At 39.3% G+C, this 22377-nt stretch overlaps 1 protein-coding gene and 1 pseudogene across 1 annotated transcript in view; both read left to right on the top strand.

Moving 5' to 3' along the window:
- Positions 1-51: 51 nt before the first annotated feature.
- On the top strand, positions 52-1954 carry LOC110127711 (large ribosomal subunit protein uL18-like; annotated as a pseudogene).
- An 8246-nt stretch (positions 1955-10200) lies between these two features.
- EXOC4 (exocyst complex component 4) overlaps positions 10201-22377 on the top strand; it is an 814875-nt gene continuing 802698 nt past the window's right edge. The window contains exon 1 of the mRNA XM_070465647.1: positions 10201-10325. Within this exon, the coding sequence (XP_070321748.1) occupies positions 10240-10325 (86 nt within the window). The 5' untranslated portion in view covers positions 10201-10239. The remainder of the gene's footprint in view (positions 10326-22377) is intronic.

The following is a 22377-nucleotide window of genomic DNA, read 5'->3' as shown; positions in this document are numbered from 1 at the left end:
TAATTCTGTAGCTCTGTGGCAAGCCATGGACCTGGTGCTCTGACTTGCAGGATGGGGTTTATCAAAGTTGTCAATCATAAGACCTACTTCAAGACTGTGCTTGGGCTTCCCTCATAGCTCAGTTGGTAAATAATCTGCCTGTGGTGCAGGAGACCTGGGTTCAGTTTCTGAGTCAGGAAGATCCCCTGGAGAAGGAAGGAGTAACCCACTCCAGTATTCTTGCCTGGAAAATCCCATGGACAGAGGAGGCTGGCAGGCTACAGTCCGTGGGGTCGCAAGAGTCGGACATGACTTAGCGACTAAACCACCACAACCACCAAGAGTGTGCTCAGTCACTAAGTTGTGTCCAACTCTTTGCAACCACATGCAACCACCAAGCTTCTCTGTCCATGGGATTTTCCAGGTAAGAATACTGGAATGGGTTGCCATTTCCTTCTCCAGGGAATCTTCCCAACCCAGGGATCGAACCCACATCTGCATTGGCAGGCAGATTCTTTACCACTGACCCACCTAGGAAGCCCTACTTCAAGTGATACCAAGTTAAATTCAGAAGATGGAGAGAGGGCAAAACTGCTCAGAAATAATTGGTAATCCAAGATAAAAATATGTATAATACATGCAAATATAGAATGATAGTTCATGTAACCAACAGGGATGTCATTTGTCAGATTGCTTAGGCCCATATAGAAGGAGATATGATAGCTTGTGCAGTTTATGCTCATGAACTCCCAACGTATGGTGTGAAGGCTGACCTGACAAATGATGCCGCAGCATATTGTAGTGGCTTGCTGCTGGCCAGCAGGCTTCTTAATAGGTTTGGTGTGGACAAGCTTTATGAGGGCCATGTTGAGGTGATAGAGATGAATACAGTGTGGAAAACACTGATGGTCAGTCTGGTGTCTTCATGTGTTATTTGGATGCAGAGCTTTCCAGGATTGCTGTTGTTAAGTTGCTAAGTCATGTCTGACTCTTTGCAACCCCGTGGACTGCAGCACATCAGGCTCCTGTGTCCTCCCCTGTTTCCTGGAGTTTGCTCAAATTCATGTCTGTTGAGTTGGTGATGCTATCTAACCATCTGATTCTCTGCTACCCTCTTCTCCTTCTGCACTCAGTCTTTCCCCACATCAGTGTCTTTTCCAAAGAGTTGACTCTTCACATCAGGTGGCCAAACTATTGGAGCTTCAGCTTCAGCATCAGTCCTCCCAATGAATATTCAGGGTTGATCTCCTTTGGGATTGACCGGTTTGCCAGGACTACTACTGGAAAAAAAGTTTTTGGGGCCTGGAAGGGAGCTATTGATGGAGGCTTGTCTATCCCTCATAGTACCATGTGGTTCCCGGGTTATGATTCAGGAAGCAAAGAATTCAGTGCTGAGGGACACCAAAAACACATCATGGGGCAGAATACTGCAATTTATATGTGTTACCTGAATGAAGAAGATGAGGATGCTTACAAGAAACAGTTCTCTTAAACAGATCACCAGCCCAGGTGGGATGCATGAGACAAGTGCTCAGGGCTGGTGCACTGGGAAGACCCAGAGGAATGGGATGGGGAGGGAGGCGGGAGGGGGGATCGGGATGGGGAACACATGTAAATCCATGGCTGATTCATGTCAGTGTATGGCAAAAACCACTACAATATTGTAAAGTAATTAGCCTCCAACTAATAAAAATAAATGGAAAAAAAAAATAAAAGAAGGAACTAAAAAAAAAAAGAAAGAAACAGTTCTCTCATTACGTAGAGAACAATTTAACTGCAGACATGATGGAGTAAAAGCATAAGAAAGCTCACTCTGCAATATGAGAGAATCCAGTGGATAAGAAGCTGCCTAAGGAAAAATGTTAAAAAGAAAAGGTAGGACATTCCCAAAATGTCAGTTGTCCAGAAGAAAGATTGAGTAGTTCAGAAGAAGGGAAGCTTCCTTAGAGCTCAGGAATGGACTGCTGAGAGTTGATAAACCAAACCACAAATTTCTATCAAGATTTTTCAGATAAAGTCAATAATAAAGTTATTGCACAAGGCTAAAAAAAAAAGCAGAATTTTAACCAGGTGAATTGAAAAACATTTTTTCTTAAAAAATAACTGTAGGCTGAGCTTCCTTACAAGCACGTCTTACTATCTTTCCAAGTGTGAAAGTATCAGTTGCTCAGTTGTGTCTGACTCTTTGTGACCCCATGGACTGTAGTCCACCAGGCTCTTCTGTCCATGGGCTTCTCCAGGCAAGAATACTGGAGAGGGTAGCCGTTCCCTTCTCCAGGGGATCTTCCTGACCCAGGGATCAAACCTAGTCTTCTGCATTGCAGGCAGATTCTTTACCACTTCAGTCACTGAGTGTCTCAACAAACCTGAAGCTAGGTAACCACATTTTCACAGATGTGGTATCTAGGCTCCAAGACATTTTAGGTTGAGCACAAATAGGTAGGAAAAAGAGAAATTTAAGAATACCTGGTAAGAGTTCCCTGGTGGTTCTGGCATATTTGGGTCATGGCTAGAGAGTCGGGTACAATGGGAAGTAATTGACAAGGAAGCTGGGAAGACACTCTAGAGCTGGATGTATACTAAACAATATGAAGAATCATGCTTTGGACAGTGGGAGACCTTAGAGGTTTTTCATGTGGGAATAGAAGGATCAGATTCCTGCCTTTTTTGTTTGTTTAGAGGAGGGATTTATTTGAAGAAATACTACAACATATGAAAATGACACAAAGCCTTAATTTCTACTCATAGAGTGATAGATTTGATATGGTGCATAATATAATTGTTTGATATAGTGCATAATAAAATTTTTTAATCCATGGTGCAAAGTTCGATGACTAAGTCATTTGTTGATAAACAAAACCTCTTAGAACTGTTTAATATCATCAAGGGTCACAAATGCTGTGTGCAGTGAATCTGAACTGACAGATTTTGGCTAGTGGGGTAAGTAGATTGGAATGGAGGTGGTGTAAGAGGGGGAGCAAGTGGGAAGCTAATGAAACAGTTGACAGGAGAGATGATAAAGACCCAATCAAGCGGGTGGGAGTGGGAATGCTGAGAAGGGGATACATTTAAGAAACATTGTGCAGGTCAAATTAATAGAACTTGGTGACTAGATGAAAGATGACTTAAAGAATTCTACCATGATGTGTCTCCTCTCTCTCTCTCTCTCTCTCTCTCTCTCTCTCGGATAGATATAGATATCTTTTTGGGTAACATTTATAATAGTAGATTAACCATTTTAATGTGTACAGTTTGGCACCATTCAATAGATTCACGGGGTATGTGGCACTCTTTAGGTCCAGAACATTTAGACAGTTTATATTTAAATTTTGGAGGAGCCACCAAACTGTTGTACCAAGCAGCTGCACCATTTTATATTCTCACAGGTTCCATTCTCAGTAGGGCTCCATTCCTCCATACACCTGCCAATACTTCTTATTTTCCTGTTTTAAAAAGTTTTAAATTATAGCCACCCTAGTGGTTGTGAAGTGGTATCTCACGGTGGCTTTGTTTGCATTTCCTCAATGACTGATTTTGTTGAGCATCTTTTCCTGTGAGAGTTGGCCATTTGTATATCTCCTTTGGAAAAATGTCTATTCAGATACTTTGCTCACTAAAAGCATTGGATTATTTGTCTTTTTGTTGCTGAGCAATAAAAGCTTTTTATATTTTCTGGATACTAAACTCCTGTCAGATATATAGGATTTGCAAATATTTTTTTCCCATTCTGTAGTAGGTCATCTTTTCAGCCAAGAGTTTTTTTGAGCCATTTACTGAAACAGCAAACACAGAAGAAGAAGCCAACAAGGATAGAAAGAAGGTAGGAAAAATAAGTTCTCTTAGTGGTGTTGATTGGAAATCTTCAGGGGACCCAGTCAAAGGTATCCGGCTCACGTGGTGCCTGCAACATCCTATGCATTTGGTGTTTCTTGATTGATAGAATCTAGAGAGAAGCTGGTGGGCAGTTGCTGCCTTAGCTATAGGCCTCCAGGCTGTATCCCACAGAAACAAAGGACACTCCCCTTTCAACAAGGTTGTCCTTTATAATTGAAAATACTAGGACTTCCCTGGTGGTTCAGTGGTTAAGACTCCAAGCTTCCACTATAGGGAGCATAAGTGCTACTTTGCTTGGAAAACTAAGACCCTGCACGCCCCCATGGAGTGACCAAAATAATTAAGTAAAATATCAAAAATAAAATTAAAATTTTAAAATATCAATTTTGGTCAACTTCCTAAAACAGAAATTCAAATGCAACTTGAATTAAGCCACAATTCTGAATCAGACAACACAGGCTAAACCAGGTACGGAGAATATGAAAAATAAAATCGACCAGGGAGAGACATGGCCTACTGTGATCTACTTATACTCTTTTCCTTCAAACAGAAAACAACATGTGTATATCTTAATCTAAGCTTATATTTATGTAAGATTTATTTAAACCAAAGTAACTGAAAAAGCTGATATAAAATTCCAATCCTGTATAAATAAAATAGTCCCTTCTTTCATGCTGAAAGCATCACTGACTTTCGCCTTCAGTTTATAATCTATGTGCTCTGCCTTGATTTACTCAGCCATGCCTAAAGCACTCTTTTTATATCTTGGGTGAGCAGGCAATGTTGATGGGGGCATGAAATAGCTCCTTTTTCAGAGTTCTGCCCACATGGCTAATATTATGAGACACTCTTTTTAAAAATCCCTTGGATCTGTGCTGGGTGTCCTGCACAGACTCAGGTCTGGCATTATTATTACTTTTTTTATGAATCTCAGGGAAACCATTCTGCTGCTGAGCTAGCCTCACTCACACATTTCATTTATCTGCCATAATAAGAATATCAATACCTTGGATTTATACAGAGCCTCTCATCCAAAGAGGTCAAAGCTTTTTAATTTAATTGGATGTTCCCATGGCTTTAAGAGCCTCTGGGTATATTTACACATGTAATAATAAGAAACAGTCTGCCCTGGTTTACAATATAATAGACAGCATAAAACAAGACCTGAGCATACACTGCTTCTCACCTTCACTGCACAAACATATCTGATGCCTGGCCGTAGGGTTCAAGGTCCTTTCTGAGTGGATCTCTGTATTTTTTCACCCATGACTCCACTTTTTCTCTATGAATTCTTTATTTTACTCAAATTAATCGTTTAAAATAGGAGCCATGTCTTCACTTTGTATTGTACCTTAACCTGTTCTACAAGGCCCTTCACTTCCTCCTTAGGTGTTTTAAGTCTGTACTCTTTTTTGGGGCGGTGGGGGAGGTCAAGTTTACTTATAACCCACCTATTCCATGAAGACCACTGTAGGAAACTTTCCTACAGAAAGGAAAGCTTTCCTTGCTTGTTTCCCACTGAAACATCTGCAACATTATGCTCTTGTTCTTTGGGCATTAATGCTGTGGTTTATGGTCATTTCCTTTTCTTTTCCTGTATAGCATGTCAGCCCTTCCATACAGAGGAGTATATTGTCAATCCCTTGCTTGCATGTGTGTGCTCAGTCGTGTCCGACTCTTTGTGATACTGGGGAGTGTAGCCCACCCGACTCCTCTGTTCATGAGATCTTTCAGGCAAGAATACTGGAGTGGGTTGCCATTTTCTCCTCTAGGGGATCTTCCCAACCCAGGAATCTAACCCCAGGTTTTCTGCATCTCCTGTATTGCAGGAGATCAAATCACTTTGATGTTCATAGCCTTAGTTGGTCCAAGTAGGCTGGTGAGTTTGGGAATTTGCATTTAAGGTTGAATGTTACAAACGAGCAGACACACCGTGCCTTCCCCTTAAATTTTCCCTGTTGTTAACAGTTTAGTGCAAGTTTAGAATTAGTTTAGAAGATCACCTAGGATAGAAGCAATGTGAAAGGGTATGGTTGTCACCTGAAGATGAAAATACAATAGTACAAAGGTTTCCTGTAAAAACAATGTATTGAATGAAGGTTTAATTGGGGTGTGTTGATTTAATTATCATGTAACTGCGTTTCCAGTGATGAAAGTGGCCCATCATTTTTGATGCTTAACCAATTCTTGCTTTTTTTTTTTTTTAAAGTTCTGCTTACAAAAGCAATGCCTATTCAGGTAAAATTTGGAAAACACAGTAAAGTGTTAAAAATAATGAAAAAATTACCTTTTTCCTGCTCCTCAAAACAACTTTGTAATACCCAGTTCAGTTCAGTTCAGTCGCTCAGTCATGTCCAGCTCTTTGCGACCCCACGGACTGCAGCATGCCAGGCCTCCCTGTCCATCACCAACTCCCATAGCTTACTCAAACTCATGTTCATTGAGTCAGTGATGCCACCCAACCATCTCATCCTTTGTCGTCCCCTTCTCCTCCTGCCTTCAATCTTTCCCAGCATTAGGGTCTTTTCAAATGAGTCAGTCCTTTGCATCAGGTGGCTAAAGTATTGGAGTTTCAGCTTCAACATAAGTCCTTCCAATAAATATTCAGGACTGATTTCCTTTAGGATGGACTGGTTGGATATCCAGTTCAAGGGACTCTCAAGAGTCTTTTACAACACCACAGTTCAAAAGCATTAATTCTTCAGCACTCAGTGTTCTTTATAGCCCAGCTCTCACAACCATACTTGACTACTGGAAAAACCACAGCTTTGACTAGATGGACCTTTGCTGGCAAAGTAATGTCTCTGCTTTTTAATATGCTGTCTAGGTTGGTCATAACTTTCCTTCCAAGGAGCAAGCGTCTTTTAATTTCCTGGCTGCAGTCACCATCCGCAGTGATTTTGGAGCCCCCAAAATAAAGTCTGTCACTGTTTCTACTGTTTCCTCATCTATTTGCCATGAAGTGATGGGACCAGATGCCATGATTTAGTTATTTGAATGTTGAGCTTTAAGCCAACTTTCTCACTCCCTTCTTTCACTTTCATCAAGAGGCTCTGTAGTTCTTCACTTTCTGCCATAAGGGTGGTGTCATTTGCATATCTGAGGTTATTGTATTTCTCCTGGCAATCTTGATTCTAGCTTGTGCTTCATCCAGCCCAGCATTTCTCATGATGTACTCTACATATAAGTTAAATAAGCACGGTGACAATATACAGCCTTGACATACTCCTTTTCCTATTTGGAACCAGTCTGTTGTTCTATGTCCAGTTCTAACTGTTGCTCCCTGACCTGCATACAGATTTCTCAAGAGGCAGGTCAGGTGGTCTGGTATTCCCATCTCTTTCAGAATTTTCCACAGTTTGTTGTGATCTACACAGTCAAAGGCTTTGGCATAGTCAAGAAAGCAGAAATAGATGTTTTTCTGGAACTCTCTTGCTTTTTCAATGATTCAGTGGATGTTGGCAATTTGATCTCTGGTTCCTCTGCCTTTTCTAAATCCAGCTTGAACATCTGGAAGTTCATGGCTCACGTACTATTTACAAAGTGCTGGTCATGTATATGTCATAGTCTTAATATAATTGTCTGAAGGAAGTTCTATCATATGCTTTATAGATAAGAAAACTGAGGCCCAGAAAGATTCAGTAACTCATCTAAGACAGTCTGCTTCTCTGGTGGCGCAGTAGTAAAGAATCTTCCTGCCAATGCAGGAGACACTGCAGACTCCAGTTTGTTCCCTGGGTTGGGTAGATCCCCTGGAGGAGGAAATGACAACTCACTCCAGCATGCTTGCCTGGGAATCCATGGACAGAGGAGCCTGGTGCACTATAGTTCATGAGGTTGCAAAGAGTCGGAGACAACTGAGCATGCACACACTAAGATAATCTAACAAGCAGGTGAAGGGCTGGGAGTGAATCACAAGGAACCCTGCGTCTATAAAGCAGTTGCTATCCATTCCCACCACCTCTCAACCCCTGCAAATCACCCATCTGCTTTCTGTTTGTATGAATTCCTCTAATCTAGGTATTTTTTAAAAATAAACGGAATCATACACTATTGAGCCTTTTGCATCTGGCTTCTTTCACTTAGTATAATGTTTTCAAGTTTCATTAATGATATAGCATGTATTAGTATTTCATTTCCATTTATGGTTGAATAATATTCCATTGGATGTTGATATGTCACATTTTGTTATTACGGCACATTTTGTTGATATCTCAATCATATACCACATATCAAACCATAGTTTTTTCAAGATTCTTCTTGGCTATTTGAGGTTCCTTGCAATACATGTAAATCCCTTGTATTTAAACTTTTGGATCAGGTTTTCCAATGCTGCAAAAAGACTATTGGAATTCTCATAAGGATTGCACTGAATTTGTAGATAGCTTTAGGGAGTACTGACATATTAATGATATTAATTATTCCAAGCCATGCTCACAGGATGTCTCTCCATTTATTTACATCTTCTTTAATTTCCTTCAGCAAAGTTTTGTAGTTTTCAGTGTTTAAGTCTTTCATCTCCTTGGTTAAATTTATTCTTAAATATTTTACCCTTTTTGATGCTATTGTAAATGGAATTGTTTTGTTAATTTCCTTTTTTGATTGTTCATAGCTAGTGTCTAAAAATACTATTGATATTTTTGTTTTGATATTGCATCCTGCAACCTTGCTGAATTAATTTATTAGCTCTAATAGTTTTTAAAAAATTCTTTAGGATTTCCATATGTCAACCACCTTGTCTACACATAGAGATGGTTTTACTTCTTTCTTTCTAATTTGAATGCCTTTTATTTTTTACTTGCCTAATTGTTTTGGCTAGACTTTTCAGTACTTCACTGAACAGAAATGGCAAAGTGGGCATCTTTGTTTTGTACCAGATCACAGCTGAAAAGCATTCAGTTTTTGACCACTGAGTGTTAGCTGTGTGTTTTTAATAAACAATCTTTATCATATTGAATAAATTCCCTTCTACTTCCAGTTTTCTGAGCGTTTCATCATGAAAAGGTTATTCAATTCTGTCTAAAGCTTTTTCTGTATCTACTGAGGTGATCCTGTTTTTTTTTTTTTTTTTTCTTCTTACTGCCTACATCATTAGCCACTAGGCTCAATTACCCCTTTTCACATACGTGCATTCTTTAATTTTATAACCTGCTTTTTTGCAAGTATATCATGAACATCTTTTCTTCATTAAAAACCACTAAAATTATGATTTCCAGTGGCTACATGTTATATTCTTGTGTGGATGTTCTATAATTTATTTAATACTTCTATGCTGTTTTAAAAATTAAAAAAATTTCTTTTTTCTGAATCTCTTATTTCTCTAGAATCAGAACCCCTAGAACTGGAATTGTTGAGCCAAAGGTAAGGAACACTTAAAAAAAATATGTATGTGTGTGTGTGTGTGTGTGTATCTGCAAGTTATTTTATAAAATCACTGTGAACCTCTGCCAACTGACACCTGCCTAATCAAAGTAGTGGAGGTGCTCTGTGCTTGCTGTTTCACAGCTCCAGGACCTCTCTGTTTGCTTTCTATTCATCTCTGAGGTTCTTTCATCTCCACTGCTACTAAGCAGATCACTCGCCCTTCCCGCCTCAATTTATGCACTTTCCACTCTTATGGTAATCTTATTCTGTTCATTTCATCTACTGAATTTATGACTAAGCCAGTTGAACCAGATGCAGGACATATGAAAACTTACCAATAAAAATCTTAATAAAGCACATTTGTGCATTATTGCCAGTTATATTTTATTTAGCTTGAGAAGAAAAGGGATCTGCAAACTGGTCAGTTTTGCTTCTGGGTTTTTGTTTTCTTTATCAATATCCATTTGTGTGTTACTCCTTGCATGTTTTTTAGAATTGTCCGGAAATAACAAAATAACTGAATTCACACATTAAACTAATGCATAAGCATTTAGTTTTAGATAATACTACAGAAAAGAATTTCTGTATCTATCCATTTTCGCATTTTATTGGATTAAAAAAAAACTACTTGTGTTTAAAGTAAAAACTGTTATACAGACATCAAACACAGACCCTACTGAAATACACACCCCAAGTACGCATTTTGGCATCATCAGATAAATATGATTTAAAAACTAATAAAATTCTAAAAACAATAAAACTGGGGGAAAAACTCAAGATCAGAATAAATACAAATAAAGATATAAGAAGATTTCACCACATCGCAACTGTATTAGTTTTCCTGCGCGCCCTGGAACCGCGGAAGGAAACTACAGTTCCCAGAGTGCTTAGAGCGCGCCTGAAACTTACTTCCTAGGTCCCGCCTCCTCTCTTCAGCGATTGGGTTAGCCAGTTCCGTGACTTTGGACTTCCTTTCTCCCATTGGTGCATTCTCCAGAGAGGTCAATCACCGAGTTTACACTTGGTTCCTTCCAGCCCACCCGCTCTCCCCCTCGTACCAAGATGGCGGCAGAAGGAGCTGGTGGGAAATACAGAAGCACAGTCAGCAAAAGCAAAGACCCCTCGGGGCTGCTCATCTCTGTGATCAGGTGAGGGAGGCAGGAGGCAGGGGCAGGGGACAGGGGGCAGCGGCTCGATTTCCGCTTTGGAAGGGAGAAGGGTTAGCTGGGTTCCACCCTGCCGACCCCTCCCTTTCCTCCTTGCCTCCCCCCCAGCCCCTCCCAAGGGCCCCCGCAGTTCTCAATTTTTCTCTGGGGTTGGGCCAGAGGGAGGAGCCTGGCCTCTCAATGTTTTTCTAATTTACTGCCAGAGCTTTCCACTAGGGTCCCCGGGCCCTAAAAGCACGCTCTTTGGGGTTTGGTAGAGAAAGCCCGGTGTGTTCACTTATTCATACATGTATTGATTGATTGTCTTCAGCATCGCTCACCTTGGTCCCTGGACTTCTGGGTGTCAGGCCCTGACGTCCGCAGACCTCTGTCACAAATTGCAGATTTTGTTTTCACAACGTTGAACACCTCCAACCACCTGTGCATGGCTCAGCCTCAAATACGGTAGCCTGTCGTGAGCTGGTTAGAAGAGTTGTGGATTTGAAGGCACACGTCCGTGCTGATTTTTGTTCTGCCTTCGTATTCCTATCTAGTCTTTAAAAAGCAAAGCAAATTTCAAGTTATCCTCTATGCATATCATTTTCCCAGACTATATATGGTGGGAGTAAGGAGTGGTCGACCTTCTAGGGGCCACTTTTTCTTAAAGTAAATTATAGTAAGAGTGGAGAATTCATTCAGATCCTGCTAAGGATGATTCAGGGAGTGGCTAAAAGCAAGCTGAACAAAATGTATTATGACACTTTATGCTGTTAGCACGTGAATTTCAATCCATGTATTTTTTCATAAAATGAAACATCTCCCTCCCCCTTTCCCCCACCTATGCTAAACTTTTGGTTGAGTTTTGGAGGGCTTCTGATGACCTTTTAAAAACCCAGGCTCAACAGTATCTGGTTAGTAAGCATTTGAATGAATGAACAGATCTAACTTTTAGAACAGCCCACCTGCTCATGGACTGATAAAGACCCATCTCATGGGTATTTAGGCTTCTCTAGAAGTAAGATTGTGACATACGAAATCATTATTACTAAATTTTCTTTAGGATCAAGAGGATAATTCTTCTCTGTATTGGCATATGTGATATACTTGGTAGGTCATACAGAGGAAATGCAGTTTTCTTGTGGACCCAGTCTTGCCAAGACAACACACCAGTAGTGTAAATGTTTATCATGATACTAAAACTCCCAAGTACAATATTTTTAGTTCCCCAGCTTCATTCCTGAGGAACTATAATACATGAATTTATTTGGATTCCTTTTTCAACTTGTTTATTTATTTTTGCTTTATAGTCAACATTCATTTAAACAAGTTTAGTGTCTGTTGTACAGAGCCTGGCACTTACTATGTAGTTAGTAAATATTTGTTGAATGAATGAGTGAATGCCCTGAGTTTTGCAAAGATGAATCTGACATGATGGTACCCTTGAGAGTATAGACTACTTGAGGGATAAAATATGTAAGTAACAACGTGACATAAGACTAGAAGAGACAGATGAAATGTGCTGGAAATCTCGAAGAAGGAGCAGTTATTTTCAACAAAAGTGGAGTGGGGATTAGGGAAGATAGCAGTATATACAAATGTACCTTCTCAGTTATGTACTTATGATTTTGTAGTCTTTGCTCATTTCTTGTATTTTGTATATCAGTTTCCTTAAAGGTCATTTAAGTTTACCCAAAATGTCTTATATTTGGAAAAACCCTTTATGTTAAACTAAAGCTTTTTTTTTTTTTAACTTATACTGATTGGAAACATTCGTTGCCTTTGGTTGACTGTGCCTATATGTTCTTCAGGGGGAATCTCCTGCTGGGTGTTATGGAATATGATTTGGTGGTTGACCATGTGTTTCTTATTTCCATCTCTGTTACCTTCACATTACCACCATGATTTGGACCTGGACATTTTTCACTCTGACTTCTGTTGTATATTGTTAACTCATTTTTCTTCTCTGTCCTTGGCCACCTCAGACCACTTGAATAACATTTTTACTTTATTATAATCTGTTACCAGCATGCTATATTGGAGTGTCCAGGTCTAGCATCCTGGGCAAGGTTAGTAAGGATTGGGGTTCATGGTTACATAGGACCTTGTTTAAGACTGGATGTTACTGGTGTCGGAGTATTTCAACATTTCTCTGAGTCACAGGAAAATTTTGGTGTTGGAGTGAAAATTTGGGTGTTGCTAATTCCTTGTCTCCCACCTGATGTGCTCTGAAACAGCCAGTGGTTTCCATTTCATAAATAATAGCAGCGAATGAGAGGAAAATGGTCATTTTACTTTGGTATTTGGGGTGGGGGAGTTTCGGGAGTCGTACTTGAGGGAAGAATGCAAAGAGGAAAGTAGTTACTAAGAGAGTAGCTCTTAAAAGTTCTTATCACAAGGAAAAATCTGTGGTGATGGATGCTAACTTACTGGCTTAATCATTTTGCAATATACGTATATCTCAAATCATTATGTGTGTACCTTAAATAATTACAATGTTGTATGTCAAATATGTCTCAATAAAATGGAAATAAAAAGAATGGAGGATTCATATCTCTTGTTAGTAGATTGTTCTGTGACTCTGAAGTTGCTGCTTTGTCTATCTGTTCAATTTGTATTCTTCCTGTTACTCTTCTTGCAACATTGTATTCATGATTGTAAATTCCTCACATGAAACTTTGATTACCTCCTCTTATCCTTAACCTCTTTTCAAATTCTCTCTCAAAGACTGTAGCTTTCCTGGTTGCTTTGGCAACAAGCCTCAAAAAGGAAAACCATTTTAGACTCATGTTTATAAAATCTGAACATCCCTGAAGATGTGTCTGGTACATGCCAGTTCTCTTCCAGGCTTCTTTGGACCTGTCAGTCTGTCACAAAATAAATGACTTGTGAGTGATAGAGTCCATTGTCCTTTGAAGAGTTTGATTAGTTTAGCTTTATCTTTTTCTATCAATGGGCAGTTGTTTTCCTTTTTTGAATAGTGAATGTTAAAAATTCTCCTTCAGTTCTCCTGCTCTGATATGTAAAAGTGTCATTTCTGTACTCTATAATGTATTAATATTAGCATGGCACTTTATATTCTCGTACTATTCCTATTAGTTGGAACACCATTTATTGTTAGAAGCATCTTTTAACTGGAAAAAGACTGTAGGTGGATGAGGGTTTGACCTGAGGACAGTGTCAGAGTAGACATGGGGAATACCCACGCTTCATCACTATTTGCAGCCATGGTACCAAGTAATTAAATGGTGACTATTTTGCTTGTGTGATAGTGCATCACTTTAAGGCATTTAAAAGTCAAAATGATGTAAAAAAAATAGCGTAATTGTAGTGGAGGGGTTACATTTGGTGGATGATTTATTTAAGTGCTTTCAGACTCATAAGTGAAATTCCTAACCATTTACAAAGTACTGAATAAAACCATTTCAGGGCGGCCAGATGATTCGGAGGGTGCACTCTGGGATTTAACAAAAGCGGTTCTTTCGTGAGGCGGGGCTTTGATGAGGAGGCATAGTGTTTGGGATTGAGTTTAGAAGCTGCTGTTAACCACAGCTTTTGGTTTAGGTCTTGCCCCTGACCCTTTAAAATGAAACTAGTCAGGTGGACAGAGACCTGATTACCTGCTGATGTACAATTTGGACAGTTTTACGGACACACGCAGACATAGCATTTCCTGCTTCTCTATTGATCTTTTCCCCCCTAACCTTTTGCTTGGTGTGAAGTTGGGGCAGGCAGCCTCTCTAAATGGGAAACAAGCAAGATGGCATTTTGGAGATGCTATTTTATTTTTGTGAGGTCTTGTCAGATTTTTAATTGGGAAATGTGTCTACCACTTACTGTTAGGTGATTTACTTCCCAATTAAGTGTTGACTCTTCTCTTTATAAGTTGGCCTTTAATAGCCGGCTTAATTGGGAAGACAAACTTCAGCTGTGACTGGAGGAGACCTCCTTGAAACCTCAGAGCAGAGCTTTTGTGGACAGGCACTGCTTACAGATGGCAAGGAGGTCTGAAGGCAGTAAAAGGAGCACATTGTCATCCACTTTTGTGTCTTCACAGAAGTTGGAATTTCAGAAACGTAGAAAATGGTTTATTGTAGACACCTGTTAAAGCCCCTTTCTCTTCAGAGTATTTTGGTCAGCCCTGTATTTAATTCAAAGTACACTTTGTTGCGGGAGTCCACATTTTGGTTATAGCTTTGAACAAGCAGCTTTGAGGTCCATGACACAAATTGTGGCAGGAAGGCTCACTGGAGCAGAGTCCTGGAGATTGTCGGCTTCGCTTGTGGCCCAGTGGTAAAGAATCCGCCTGCGATGCGGGGGACCTGGGTTTGATCCCTGGGTTGGGAAGATCCCTTGGAGGAGGGCTTGGCAACCCACTCCAGTATTCTTGAGCTTTCCTGGTGGCTCAGATGGTAAAGAATCCGTCTGAATGCGGGAGACCTACATTTGATCCCTGGGTTGGGAAGATCCCCTGGAGGAGGGCATGGCAACCCACTCCAGTATTCTTGCCTGAAAAATCCCGTGGACAGAGGAGCCTGGTGGTCACAGTCCATTTGGTCACTAGAGTCGAACACAACTGAGCAACTAGACCACCACCACCACCCTTCTCCAACCTCCTCTCCCATCCAGGCTGTTTAATGTTGGGTGATTTGCTCAGCAGGAGTTTTTCATCTTAGTAAAATTCAGCTGTCACTTGTTTCTTTCATGGATCATGTCTTTGATGTAGCTAAAACCTCATTGCTGTACCCAAGGTCATCTCAGTTTTCTTCTTTGCTAACTTCTAGGTGTTTGATATTTAGATCTCATATTCATTTTGAGTTAATTTTTGTGAAAGCTATAAGATCTCTGTCTAGACTGATTTTTGTGGTGAATGTTCAGTTCTCACACCATTTGTTGAAAAGATTATCTTTTCTCCCTTGTTGTATATATGTGAGGTCTTCACCAACATTTTTTGTGCTTTTTGTTCTCTTTTTATGCATGCTTGTCATGGCAACTTTTCCCATTTTCTTTTATAAAAATTGTATCAGACAAACTTAAGAAAAAATAATCAAAGAGAAACATTGTCTAAAAATCCCATTTCTCAAAATACTGTTTTTGTTTTTAAGGTTTTCATGTAGATCCTGTCCAGGTACATACAGAGGCTTAATAGTTGTAGTTATGACAAAGTTAACATATTTTTAGCATAACAAAATCATATAAATATTATATATTTGTAATTGTATAAATATATAACGGGGAATTAAAAAATAAATTACTCATAGTCTCTTCACCTAGAATTAATCATTGTTAATAACTTTTCTTTAAGCTTTTAAATATCATTGCATTGGTATAAAAATGGTACATACTCATTATAAAGTAATCAAACCATGGAAATGCAAAAAATTGCAGATGAAAGTAAAAAAATATCATTCCAAACTTTATTTTCCTTAAGTTACCATCACTAGTATTAGCTGAACTTCATTTCAGATTTCTCTCTGTCTTTCCCTTTCTCTGTGTCTATCTCTCTGTATAAAAAATAATAATAATAATATCATACTCTATGTGTTAAACTTATAACTCTACTGTCTCCATTTTTAGAGTATATATACATATAGTAAAGTGCACACATATTAAGTATATGACAGTTTTTGCTTTTGTAACCACTACCCATGTCAAGATAAGACATTTCCAGCATCCTTGTTAATTTTTTTTCCAGTTTAGTTTTTTTGTAAGGATATCCTGTTGTTCCCAACACCAGTTGTTTAAAAGACTGTTCTTTTTCCCCTGAATTTCTTTTGTACCTTTATCGAAAATCGGGTGGCCAGTGTGGATCTATTTTTTGACTCTCTAGTCTGTTTATCTTAATGACAATGCTACACAGCCTTGATTTCTGCCTTTATAAGTCTTGGAGACAGATAACATAAGCTTTCCAACTCTCTTCTACTTTTTCAAAGTTAATTTTGGCTCTTCTAGGTTCTTTGCATTTCCATGTCCATTTTAGAATTAGCCAATCAATTTTTAAAATAAACCCACTGGGATTTTGGTTAGGGTTGCATTGAATGTCCTGATTAATATGGGAGAATTGACATCTCAACAATATGTCTTCTGATCCATAAACAGTATTATCTCTCTTCACTCAATTCCTCTCAGCAGTTTCTTTGTAGATTTCAAATGTAAGTCCACGTGTTGTCATGGACTGTCAGATTTACCTCTAAGTAGTTTAAGACACTTCCTGTCATCCCACAGCTCCCTGAATACTGATACTGTCTTTCTCTCTGTTTATTTTTTGGTCTTTTTTTTTTTTCCTAGGTGGGTTTCCTTTTTTTTTTTTTGGATATGGTTTCTGTTACTGTGTGTTAAACTTCATTAATCTTTTCTGCAATTCCCATTCTGCTATTAACTCCATGTAATGTAATTTTTATTAGATTGTGGTTTTGCTCTTTCAGAGATTTAATTTGGGTCTTTAAAAAAAAATATTTTCAGTCTTTCCTGTAGTTTCTTGAACATATGGAATACAGGTAACTCTTTAAGTGTTCTTATTTACTAATTTTATCATGTCATCATTTTGGGGTTCGTTTCAGTTGATTAATCTTCCCTCCCCCCATATGCTTTGCACCTCTTGGATGCTAGACTTTGTGATTTTTACCTTGTTAGGTACTCATGTTGGATATCTTTGTTCTCCCATAAATATTCTTGAGTGTTGTTTTCTGGAATGTGGTTAACTTACTCAGAAACAGTGTGGCCCTTTGAGGCCCTGTTTTAAATTTTGCTAATTGGCTTCCCCCCATGGTTCAGCAGTAAAGAATCCACCTGCAATGCAGGAGCCAGGGGTTCAATCCCTGGGTTGGGAAGATTCCCCTAGAGAAGGAAATGGCAGCCCACTCCAGTATTCTTGCCTGGGAAATCCCATGGACGGAGGAGCCTGGTGGGCTACAGTCCATGGGGTTGCAGGAGTCAGATGCGACTTAGCAAGCAAGCAACAATCAGGAGCCAAGCAGCGTTTAGTTTAGGGCAGTTTTATCTCAGACTGTGGCAGGATCCTTCTTAGTACTCCAGCTAGTGCTCTGTGAGTGGTGAGGTTTTTCACCCTGGCTGTGTGTGATTTCAGATCGTGGTTCTCGCAAGCGCTTTCAGGTGGTTCTTATTGTGGCCTTGAGTAGTTTTCTACCACACATGCTTGGGTGAAGACTCTAGGACGCTTCTCCACAGATCTCCAGGGTGCTCTGCTTAGCTCTGTCTTCTCCAGGACTCTGCTCTGCAAACTCCAGCAGCTTTCATGTCCAAGGTTTTGAAATCTTTTGTGTGTTGTTTTGGATGGGAAGGTAAATCCATTTCCAATGATTTCATCCATTCCCAGAGCAGAAGTCTATCAGTGCTTCATATTTAAAAAAAACCAAAATCTCAAAAGGTTAATTTTCCTGGGCCCAAATTTTGGGTTGCCTGTGCTCAAAGAGGAAGCATAAGATGCTCTAAAAAAAGTTGTAGCCTGAAAGTGAACTAGATACCTCAGCACTAATGGTCTTTCTGATTTTGCAGTATTTTGTGGAGTATTTAAAGTTAACTTCATATAGTTCTTTTTAAGGGGCTTTTCCTTCAGAACTCTTAGAAATGCCTTGGAACTAGTTTGTAGCTGTTTATATATTTATTTTTAAAAATATAGTTGTTTTATTTGATGCCTGTGATGGTATTGCTTGTTAGCCTGAGGTCCAGTGTGGCTAGTAGATGGATTTTCTTTGGACGGCATAGTACTTAGAATGTTTCTGTTGGTTGTTGGTTTTTTGTTTGCATTGGGGTGTTTCAGCTTGTGCTGGCATTTTTCAGTTTGCAGTGGTGAGCTCTGTTCCCTCTGGTCTTATACTCTGCTGCTCCTTACGTTTTTGTTAATGGCTTTCTAGCTATGGAATGAGTTATGACCTTGGTCTGTAGGTCCTTTGTGTGTTTCACCTTGAAAAACCAGGGACCCCCCCCCCCCCATTTAACAGGAAGTTATAGGGGAAAATTGTGTATCATGTGACATGGTAAGAAACATATTTCAAGATCCTTAGGAGAACCTTTGAACCTTTAATGGTTTTACTTTTAAAAATTTTTATAAAGCCCTTTCAAAGAATACCATGGCATGTAATTCACACGGAAAAATTTCCATGGTGTTTTTCCATTGGAAACTTGCTGTCTAAACTTAACTATCATTGCACTGAATATTACGAGCTTGTTAGAAATGCAGAATCTTCGGCACCACCTGAACCACTTGACCCGAATTTGCTGTTTTACAGGAGTCTCAGGTGAGTCCACCACTCATCAAAGTTTTGAGTAGCCCTTTAAGATGTAAGTTGGGAAAGTAAGATACAAGAAACCAGGTAGTGTTGTTAACTTGTTTTTAGCTGAGATAATGATATGACTATCTTTTGAAAAATATTACTCTTAAGAGATACTTACTGAAATAAACCAGTAAAATATCATGTCTAGGATTTGCTTCAAAATAATACAGAAGAAGGTTGGAGTCAGTGAGGGTATAGACCAAACAAGATGGGAATGTGCTGCTGATTGTTGAAGCTGAGTTTGATGAGTTCCTTAATTTCTGTTCGTGTTTGGAAATTTCCATAAACATGCACATGTATGTGTATAATATATATGCTGGGGAGATGGAAGGTGGTGGGAATGACAAGGTTCTGTAGGTTAATAAATTGCAGAAATGCTACATAATATATTCATGTTCTGTTCACTCCGTCCCCACCCAAACACTCTCTCCCAGAGGCACCTTGAACATTAACATATTAAAGTCTCCTGAAAATGAATGTAGTTACGAAACCTGCTTCAATTTGTGTAACCCAGAATTTCCAAACTAGCCTATTAGCATATAATATGTTAATATCTTATAAAGCACTATTTCTGAGGAACTCATGAGAAACTCCTCATTAGGAAATAGTCTACACGTTTAAAATGATCAAATGCTGTACTGGGTTGTAGTAAGAAAGACTCCACTGGAGGTGAAAAATTAGATGACTGAAGACATGCTTTAAGGATTAAAATGGGAGTGGACGAGAGGTGGAGTTTGGTTCACTAAGGGTGGGGGAGATTTTAAGTTGACTTTGTCAACCCTTGACTACTGTAGGCTTTATTAGGAGTGATTCTACTTAATTTTGGTAATGGCCTTCTCTGTTGGCTACAAGTTTACTGCTTTTGGTCCCCAGAAGTGTGGGTTATATAACTGAATTAATTGAAATACAAAAAACTGCACGCGTCGGGTGTGGTAATTGGCCCTAAGTGCTGTCTGAAGCAAGACACCCGTGAATTTTCCATTGACTTTAAAGCAGAAATTGTTTATTGTCACTTGATATGAAGTGAGTTTCTTTGGAGTGAATTAAGGGATGTTTTTATGCCTCAGAAAATTTTTTCAGAGGAGCTTGTCATTGTGAATCTCCATCAGTCAGGGTAGGATTGTCTTGTATTTTGTGGGATCTAATAAAACGTAATTAAGAAGTAGTTGCATTGTCTAATTGAATGTAATAAAATCTGATTTAAAAGTGTTATATTTGGTTATGCTTTGAGTGACGATTTCATATATAATCACGTATATAGTGATACATATCACATGTATTTAATGTGTGATCTTTTTTTTTTTTCTGACAAAACTCATAATCACGATGAGGGTCTCTTGTTTTCACAGTTCATTGGGAGCCTTGGGATTCCTCTTATCAAAGGATGCTGCTTCACATAACAGGATTTAAAGACCAGTTTGAAACTTGTTCAGGTTCATAGTCTTAGTAACCTCTCTTTTCATCATTGTAGTTTGTACTTAATGTTACTCAGAACTGTGCTTAGGGCCCTCCCTGACATAACAGGTATATGTTACTATCAGGGGTGTCTTAGGTTGGCTGTTATTAATACTATTTTTGAGGAAAAGAAAATTGGACTCACACTTTGAGATAAGGGCTGTGGTGGTGGTGGGTTAGTCACTAAGTTATGTACTCTTTGCGACCCCATGGACTGTAGCCCGCCAGGCTTCTCTGTCCATGGGATTTCCCAGGCAAGAATATTGGAGTGGGGTGCTACTTCCTTCTCCAGGGAACCTTCCTGACCCAGGGATCAAACTTATGTCTCCTGTATTGCAAGCAGATTCTTCATTGCTGTGCCACCAGGGAAACCCTTGAAATAAGGGCTAAGTGGATCTGATAATGTAGCTTAATATCTTCTAGTTAAAAGCATTTTAACTAGAAAAAAGCAGAGTTCACAACTTCAAGAATCATGTCAGCTCTAGACTTTTTTTTTTCTTACATGGGGCCAATAATGAAGAATATTATGTTTTAGAAAGATCAGTAAATTGTTTTCTTCCTGCTTGGAGTGAGGTTCTAAAATTAGTTCACCCTTGAATATCTGAGAATTTAACAGTTCTCGGTTTGGGCCTTATAATATGTTAGAACGTTGTAAAGATGACTCCTTGTCTTCTCTCTGTGAGGCAGTTGAAAAAATTCACAAGAATTGTCCTAATGAAAGAAGGCCATACTGATGGAGGGATTCAGGTGCTTGATGAGTGGGGAAAAAAAAAATGGAGGGGCTCAGTGAGAGTTCCGTTGAGTACTTCCCAGAATGGGGATCTCTGAAGAGGTTTAATTTTACTGTGGGTTTTGCTGTGTAGAGCTGTAGCATCCCGGTAAGTTATTTCTGGATATGTGGAGCCTTACTTGTAATTAGTTTTTCTGAGTTGCTTGGAGGGATTTCCATTAATTGTTCCGTTAATCTTTATTATTCCTGGAGGAGAGGTCACTGGATGCCGACAAGGAATGCCCTTAGTAGACAATTAAGCATATTAACTGTTTTCAGAAAGTCAGACCTAATGCTAATTATACCGCAGGTGTCACCAAAATTCAGGTGTATGATATTAAATATTTCTTATAGCAGGTTAATTAATTCAGTTATCTGAGACTCTTAGCAGGCAGCTGACTCTTCTCGTGGAAGAATCTGTGTTGCTGTGGTTAAGTGGGGGGGTAACTGATAACATCTGCCTTGAGATTTTACCTAAGCAGAATAACACTGCTTGTGTTTTACGGGGTGGTGTACTTGTCCGCTCAGGCAGCGGTAAAAAAAATAGCACAGCCTGGGTGACTGGGAGACTAGAATCTCCTAGTCTCTTCTAGGAGACCAGAAGTCTGAGATGACGGTACAGTCAGGGCTGGGCGATGGCCGCCTTCTCCTCGTGTCCTCAGATGGCCCTTCCTCTGTGAGCGGGTGGAGAAGGAGGGGGCTCTTCCGTGTCTCTTCCCCTCTATAAGGACGCCAGTTCCATCCCATTAAGACCCTGCACATGTGACCTGATGGAATCTTTATCACCTGCCTTCTAGGCCCTGCCTGCGAGTGCAGTTATGTTAGGGCTTCACCGTAATGAATTTGGTGGTGCTTGGTGGTGTGTGTGTCTGTGTGTCAGTGTCACAATTCAGTCCATAACATGTGGTACTCTGCGTTCTTATTTGTTAAAATATCCTAAAATGCTTTCAGAGTGATAATCTGGCAATCTTGAGAAGCAGGCAAGAGCCCTGCTTAGGCTAATTGTTTGCAACTGGTTGTCAACCTTACTACCTGCTTTTCTGTCTTATAATGTTTAATAGTCCTCTATTAGCCCTGTAATACCAAATACTTGTACTGTGGCCTCTCTTTAGAGAATTACTGTCTGGTTAGCTTGAACTATCAAAAGGCCTGCTGAAAGGCAGAAGTTAATGAAACATGATTTGATCCACTTAGTCCTTTAAATTCCCTAAATTCTCTTCTTAGATGAAAATCATTGGAAAGCTTAATACTCTGGACTATATTCAGGGTCTTTGAAAATCTCTTAGGTCTGAGTTGTGTTTTAATGTTACATTCTTGGAGGAACTTATAAGAAATGGCCATGTAAGATTTGTTACTGTTCTTAGAAGGTTGTTGAGGACATTGTTCACTGTATTGTATAATGTCTTCTTATTTTAAATGAATTATTTAAAGAGTTTAGTATTAAAGTTTGCTTCCTTGGAGGAACTGGAATCTGGCTTTTTAAGAATAAGAATTGGATTACTGGCTAGATTTCCCTTTTTGCATCGGCTACTAGGAACCT

This window comes from Odocoileus virginianus, chromosome 1 (genome assembly GCF_023699985.2).
Source record: "Odocoileus virginianus isolate 20LAN1187 ecotype Illinois chromosome 1, Ovbor_1.2, whole genome shotgun sequence".
Taxonomy (NCBI): Eukaryota; Metazoa; Chordata; class Mammalia; order Artiodactyla; family Cervidae; genus Odocoileus; species Odocoileus virginianus.
This window is presented reverse-complemented; position numbering and strand designations above follow the sequence as displayed.